We start from the raw sequence: 8,071 nt of genomic DNA on the forward strand, positions 1-8,071 counted from the left end.
TTTGCACACCCTTTTGTAAAAAAAAATCAAAAATCAAAGGAAAAGACACACTCACCCCTCAGGCCATCCACAGTGGTGAGAGTGAGAGTGAGAGTAAGACATAGCCTGAAAAGTGATTTTTTGGCCTGAAAAGTGATTTTTTGTCCTGAGAGTGAGAGTGATATGTGCTGAAGCTACAGTGGTGCTGAGAGTAAGAGCTGAGAGTAATGTAATTGTATGTAATTAAATTAAGCCTAGGTTAGATTAAGTTATAGTTAAGTTATAATTTATAGTTTAAATATTTATAAAAATTATACCATTAGTTTTATTTTAAAGAGATCTTTAATATAAGGTCAATATTGACTATATTTGAAATTATAATTTTATTACCTAAAATATAAATTCTATATTTTGTCTCCACCAATACCTTTATTTCATTTCACCAACATAAAACAAGAAAATTTAAGACAAACATAAATAAACATAAACAAATAAAACAAAAAACAATCACAAACAAACACAAACAAACACAAAACGACAGCCACAAACACAAACACAAACACAAACACAAACACAAACACAAACAAACACACAATGGTATTGGAGACATCTTCAACATTTCGGCGTTCATCGCCGGCGTCGGCCTCGTGCTTGGCCACGACTTCCTTCTCGCGTCCAAAGGTGCTGGACCAAATCATTCTTCAGTTGCCGGTGGAGTGTTGTTGACCGTATCAACCTAACCCGAGAAAGTCGTTGCTCTAAAAGAATTGGCTGATAACTTTGGCCTCCATCATATGGTTCAGTGTCATACCGTGCCACAGCCCGGGAGATTCTTTCCTGAACGTGGTCAATGTCATCGTCCGATTCATCGTCCTCGTTCTCTGGACGCTCGTCCTCAATGATCATGTTGTGCAAAATTATGCATGTCTTCATAATATAGCCCAGATCATTGACATTCCATCCTCTGGCGGGCTTTTTTAGAATCTCCCATCTAGCCCTCAGAATCCCGAACGCCCTCTCGACATCTTTCCGGTAGGACTCTTGATATCTTGCAAATAGCTGACTTGCCTCTCCTACCGGATTCGTTATTGTTTGTATAAGCGTGGCCCATTTGGGATAGATCCGATCCACTAGATAATACCCCATTGTGTAGTCATTGCCATTAACCTTATACTTGATCTGATGGTTTCGCATCTGCTCCTCATCATCAAAAAGGTGTGAGCCATCCAATACGTTGATGTCATTGTTGCTCCCTGGAAAACCAAAATTGGCATGCCAAATCCACGTGTCGTACCCGGCAACGGCCTCTAATATCACAGTTGGGGTGTGATAATGGCCTTGATATGCCCCTTGTTGTCCTACTGGGCAATTTTTCCATTCCCAATGCATGCAATCCAGACTCCCTAGCATACCTGGGAATCCTCTTTTCTGCAATTACTAAGCAGGGTGAATTGGTGAAGGCACGACATGGTGAAATTTATAGACTAGGTGTGATAATGTAAACGAATCAAAATCTTATCATCTTGGAAAATTAAACGAATCAGAATCTTATCATCTTGGAAAGTTAAACGAATCAAAATCTTATCATCAGTCATAACAGGCTATCTTATCATCTTGGAAAGTTAAACGAATCAGAATCTTATCATCTTGGAAAGTTAAACGAATCAAAATCTTATCATCAGTCATAACAGGCTATCTTATCATCTTGGAAAAGTAAAGGAATCCGTGACATATTTAATAATAGGGTATTTTATTTTAATTCATAATAAAATGCATACATAAAGTACACGACAGAAATAGTTGGAAAAACAATGACACGTCAGTCATATTGTGAAAAGTCAGTGTTGGGGAAGTACCCTCCCGAGCTTGACGTGCCCTGATTGGCCTCGTTAGCAGCACTTGCCCTCCACCTCGCCAAAACCTCACGCTGTTGTGCCTCCCAAAACGCTCGTTGTTCTCCGTGCATGTTGGTGAGGTCCTTGCCCATGACCTCATAATCTTGCTGCTTTTGTTTGAAATCGGTGTGCTCTTTGATCAATCGGTCGCGTGAAGCAGCTATGTCCTTCTGCCCGTGGCAAAGAAACCTGATACTATCGGCAAGGTCATCATCATTAGTATCAACTTGTTTGGCCCTCTTGGAGTTGTTTCTACCAGGTGGCCTCGGGCGACTACCGCTAAGTGGTTGAAAGGCCGGGGCATCCTCATCCGCGCTCAATTGAACCGCTTCAGCTTCGGTATCGGCATCAGTGGGGGTGTCGGTTTGTGCATGTTGCCACTTCACAAAGTGTTGCATCTTAGCAAAACAATGGTGCCAAGCAAATGGACGATTTTTCGGGTTTATTGCTTGGTATCGTGCGTTGGCAAAGGTCACCTAGTAATATGAAAACAAATTAATGAATTATAAATGGTACTCAAATATTTGAATTTAATTATCACAAAATATTTGAGTTTAACTAGCAAAAATAAAGTATACACAATCTCAAATATAGTACACACATATTGATCAAACATAAATATGTGAATTTAATTAACAAAAATATTTGACTTTAACTAGCAAAAATAAAGTATACACAATCTCAAATATAGTACACACATATTGATCAAACATAAATATGTGAATTTAATTAACAAAAATATTTGAGTTTAACTAGCACAAATAAAGTATACACAATTTAAAATAAAGTACACACATATTAATCAAACATAAATATGTGAATTTAATTAACAAAAATATTTGAGTTTAATTAGCAAAACTCACCGTATCAATTTGATTTTGCCCGCTAGTGCGTGATCGTTCGGCCGCCAAGATACATTTATGATATTTCGAGGTGGCTTGCCCTATTTTCTTGAAGTGAGCCATGACCGCCCCAATTTGTCGCCCATTCCTCATGGCGAGAGGAGATTTCCGAATAAATTGATCGTACACTTTATTCCAAAATTCCATGTTTCTTTGATTGGATCCGATTTCACAATCTTCCGAATTTTCCATCCAAGCTTCAACAAGCGCTACCTCTTCTTCAATGGACCAATTCTTTTTCCTTGCATTTTCCATGATTGGAAAAAAAGAATTTTCTAGAAAAAGTGAGGTGATTTGAATAGATTGATAAAATGAATGAATTGGATAGATAGATGTGTGAAAAAATGAAGTGTGAATGCTCAATTTATAGGAAAAATGATGAAATAGCCGTTATAAATTTTTCAGAATTTTTAAATATTTTTTCGAATTTTTTTGGTATTTTTTTGGTATTTTTAATTGCATTATAACGGTCAATTAATTCTAGCCGTTGATCTCCAACGGATACACTCATCTGAGCCTCCAGACGCTGCCACGTGTCGCTGCATTCTTTTTTTTTTTTTTTTTTTTTAATTCAAACCGGGCTTAAAAGGAGGACCGTTGATCTGCAACGGGCAAGTGATCTGGGCCATCGGTGTGAAGCAAGCGCGCGTGTGGGCGAGTAGGAGGCAGGACCTGCGGTGAACAGTGGTGTGTCGGCCACTTTAGTCGCTCCCTCCGAAGTACCAATATGCCCCTGCCAATAATTCAAATTCCGGACCGTGCCTCAGCTTTTTGAATTTGTCAAAAGCCCTTTTTCGTCTTTTCCATGCCCCTGCTTTATTGGCTGAACAGTGCTTGTCGGCCACTGTTTTCTCTTCCTGCGCAAGTACAAAAATGCCCCTGCCAATAAAGAAAATTCCGGCCTGTGCTGAAGGGTTTTAATTCTTCTCTCTGCCCTTTTTCGTCTTTTCGATTTCGGTGGGACCCACTGTGATAAAAAACTCACACACTCTCACTCTCAGCTGGATCCTCTTCTCACCCTCAACTCTAACCCTCACTCACCCTCACTCTCATTATTCCGGCCCATTGTAGCAAAATTAGAGTTTCAGGGCACTCTCACTCTCACTCTCAAGCTCACCACTGTGGAAGGCCTCACCCAACACACCCCTTACTCTCAGACAAAAAAAAAAAAAAAAAACACACACCCCTAAAAAAAAAAAACACACCCGACCTCCTCCCTCCCTTCCACCAAGCCCCAGCCCCGTCGCACCCTCCCTCCAGCCCCGACCCAGCCCGACCTCCTCCCTCCCCTCCACCAAGCCCCAGCCCCGTCGCACCCTCCCTTCAACCCCGACCCAGCCCACCTCCTTCCCCTCCACCCAGCCCGACCTCCTCCCTCCCCTCCACCCAGCCCCGGCCCCATCACACCCCCTCCCACCCAACCCCGTCGCACCTTCCCTCTAGCCTCAACACACCCGGCCCACCTCCCTCTAGGTTCGGTGGATATATGCCGAATGGTTTATGAGTGTTCCGCGGTTGGCTGTCGAATGGTTTGTGGGTGTTCGGTGGGTGGCTGCTGAATGATTTGTGGGTGTTTGGTGGGTGGCTGCCGAAGGAAGGAGAAAACAGAGAGAGAAAGGGAGGGAGGGAGGAGAGAAGAGGAGGAGGTTGGGGGTGAGGTTGGGTGCTGCTTGTGGTGGTCGGGTGAGGGAGGGAGGGGGCTGGGTGGGTGGGTTGGGGCTGGAGGGAAGGTGCGACGGGGCTGGGGCTTGGTGGAGGGAGGGCTGCGTGGATGGGTGTGGTCGGGTGAGGGAGATGAAGGGGGGTGTGTGTGGCTGGGTGTGTGTGTTTTTTTTTTGGTCTGTTGATGGGGTGTGCAAAAGAGAAAAAATGGAGTTGGTTTTGGGTGTGAGAAGGGTGAGTGTCTTTTCCTTTGATTTTTGATTTTTTTTTTTTTACAAAAAGGTGTGCAAAAAGAAAAAAAAGGGTGTGCAAATAGCAGCCCTCTTTTTCTATTTTATTCAATCTTTTTTAATTAGTGGTTTTTCTGAAAGTAATATAACCACAGGAAAAAAAAAAAAACCTAAAAACATATGCAGACGTACTATTCTTATAAAATTAGCGTAATATTTTTCTCACTATAATATACATTACAAAGACTACTGTTGTACTACTGAGATTTTAGGCTTAGTTGCATAAGATGATTGTTTTATAAGTATTATAAATCTTACTATTTTCCGTGTTATAAGGTACTAAATCTGACACTATCAATATATAATATTACATTATAACAACAATAGTGGTATTTTGTCTAAGGGAAATTCTATACATACTCAAAAATCTTTTTATTTTACCCAACTTCTCAATTTACCCAATTATCAATTTTTTCAAATTAATATTTTCTCATTTTACTCAACTACTATCATACCCTTATTAATAATACCTAACCTCCCTCCCTCCCAAACTTATCTTCAACCTCACTCTCATAACTAAACTTCAAACTCCAAACTAATTTTTGTCTCCATATCATCCAATCAAGGTTGTTTGGACGAATGAAGAGTCAAATCGTCGTTTGGGAGCTTCCAAACGAGGGTTGTGTACAAACTTTTTTGTGTTATGAACGCCATGAACGAATCTGGGTTCGCGCAGTGTTCGATAGACCAGTGCCGAACATTTGCATTATGTTCGACAGGTGCCTACTGAATATTTGCATTTTATTTGGCAGGCACTTACCGAACATTTGCATTATATTCGGCAGGTGCCCACCGAATAATGATAGGATGTTCTGCAAGTGCCCACCAAACGATGGTTGTGTGATAATTTTAGACATTTTTGCACCATTCGGTGGGTACCTGCTGAACATCCTACCATTATTCGGTGGGCACTTGCCGAATATAATGCAAATGTTCAGCAGGTGTCTATCGAATATAATGCAAATGTTCGGCATTGGTCCACTAAATACTGCGCGAACCCAGATTTGCTCAAGCTTTTAATACCCACGAAAAAATGCAAAAAATTGGCACACATACCTCATTTGTGCCTCAAAAATAATGATTTGATCCTCTATTCGGGTTAAAACACTTGATTGGATGATATGAGGTCAAAACTTTGGTTATGGAAGAGGTTGAAGATGAAGATATGATGTTGGGTAAGAAAGAAACAAAGTTTTTTTTTTTATTTTTTTTTTTAAAGTTGCATTTGTCCTCAATGGTCATTTCATCATGGGACATAATTATCCATTCATGATTAAATATTTTGTTTGGTAAAATAAGAAGAATGTTGGGTATATATGTATAGAATTTCCCTTTGTCTAATTTAGCTCAATAATTTGAGTTAAATCATTTACTAATTTGCCCCAATGAAAGAGCGAACTTTTGGTTGATTTACATTTGTGACTACTACTTGATCACTTGAGTCATATTTCCTTTTTTGAAAGATGTCTGATGAGCTAAAGAGGCCTGTAGCCATTGTTCATTTATTTGGCAATAATGCTATACGTACCATATTTTTATACCATTTTACTGGACAAGGTTTTCCTTTTTCTTTTTGGTTTTTATTTTTATTTTTTAGTGTCCAATGTATGAATGCTATGTAAATTGTCACATAAGGTGGTATGAAATTGTAGTATAAAAATGTGGGATGTCTAACACTACTGATTATATGGCAACCCCCCCTCTCCTTTCTTACTCATCATTAATTATGATTGCAAATGCCAAATGTTCTAAAGCCATGCAGAGCTGTTCTGTGCAGTTTTTATTGCATGTACTTATATGGCTTATGTTTTCCTAAGACCATGGATGATCAGTTACTGGGCTTTGGGGAAGTGTGATGAAAGTGTTTCCTTAAGGAGAATCATAAGAGACACAAAGTTGGTGGATTTTGTAATCTTATCCATTACTACTATATTGTTTTCTTTATTTAATTTGAGAACTGAATGGAATCATTTTAATTGTGCTCCATCAAAAGCCTAGCTTGTTTTTAGACTTTGTTCTAATAAATACTTCACTTTCATGCAACTGCACCTAGACATTGCCTAGTAGATACAATGACATCCTTGTTGAAATCTGTTATGGATCCCTTTTGCATGAACTTGCTATCTCATTTTGAATATTACAATTTAATTTGTTTTGGTTTTGTCATTACTTTCTGAAAACATACTTTTTTTGCAGGTCGTCTCGGAACTTGCTATGATTGTGTTTGTTTCCTTTGCCTTTAGACAAGACAATCATATTTTTTACCTTTCAATCCACTCAATTTAAGGTCTGCAAGCATGCAGCATCATCAAAAGAACAGTGGGAGAACAATGTAAGCCACGGCCAACATCTTATCATCCAACAACCTAGTAAGCTCCCATTCTCCTTGTAAATTATTGGTCATTTAATTATGCTTGTTTACCTAAATGTTTTTCTCTTTTAGCAAAAATTTCCTTCTTAGTAATATCCTAAGGCAGTTCTAGGGAAGGCAAGAGGATCATTTTTGTATGAACCAGTTTTTCAGGTGAAAACATTGGAGGGGAAAATGGTTTGGAGGAGGCGAAAGTATCATGTCAAGAGAAGTAAAATCCCTGGGACATTCCACTTCTGTCTTGGACAACAGGGTTGTTTCGAATGAGTTTTGGACAATTGTTGATGTCGCCGATGATCTTAGTTGGGGCTTGTTTTATTATAGTGGTGCTGCTCGAGTTGCAGGCCAATGTTACACTGGCGCTGTGCTTGTCAGTACAGATGGGGCATACCCAAATGATGTGCATAGGAGGAGGTTGGTTTCTGCTTTGGAGAAGTGTGGAATTAAAGTGTGGGAGCTGTATACAGTTAATAATTGTTCACGTTTGCATTCTATGATAGAAGTTAAAGATCAGTCAGGGGTATCCATGTTGGGTTTAGCGGATGCTTGAAATTGAAAATGCCCTTGTGCATTGATTAGTCATAGACTCCCAATAGAAGCCTGGATTTAATGGTTGTCAAAACAATGTGAGAAGGCTGGTAATTAAATGTTACATGTGATTGCTTTTTGCTCTGGAAGATCAATTTGGCCAAAGAATCTGATTAAGGTTCCTACTTCCTCAGCAAGTCATTATTGTTTGTCTTTTAATTTTAAGCTCAATTAAGCTTACTTTTATGTATTTATATTTTGTAGAGTTGTCTTTGTCATTGTAAGTTAAACAATGTAAATTGAGAATCATTGTATGGACAGGGAAAATTCATTGAAGATAGCATATGAATAGTTGCAAGGAAAACTAGCTAAAATCAAACACAAGTCTGTATTCACATGAATGAAATTGAAAGTAGGATAGACAATTCAGACAACTAGCTAAAA

At 39.3% G+C, this 8,071-nt stretch overlaps 1 protein-coding gene across 1 annotated transcript; it reads right to left on the minus strand.

Annotated features, from left to right (window-relative positions):
- Nucleotides 1-606: 606 nt before the first annotated feature.
- LOC147283879 (uncharacterized) lies at nucleotides 607-1,389 on the minus strand. The gene has a single exon (XM_086245609.1). It carries the CDS (start codon nucleotides 1,387-1,389, stop codon nucleotides 607-609), a length of 783 nt encoding a protein of 260 aa, XP_086101735.1.
- Between the last annotated feature and the right edge of the window lie 6,682 nt (nucleotides 1,390-8,071).

This window comes from Dryas octopetala, chromosome 5 (genome assembly GCF_963921425.1).
Source record: "Dryas octopetala chromosome 5, drDryOcto1.1, whole genome shotgun sequence".
NCBI classification, from domain to species: domain Eukaryota; kingdom Viridiplantae; phylum Streptophyta; class Magnoliopsida; order Rosales; family Rosaceae; genus Dryas; species Dryas octopetala.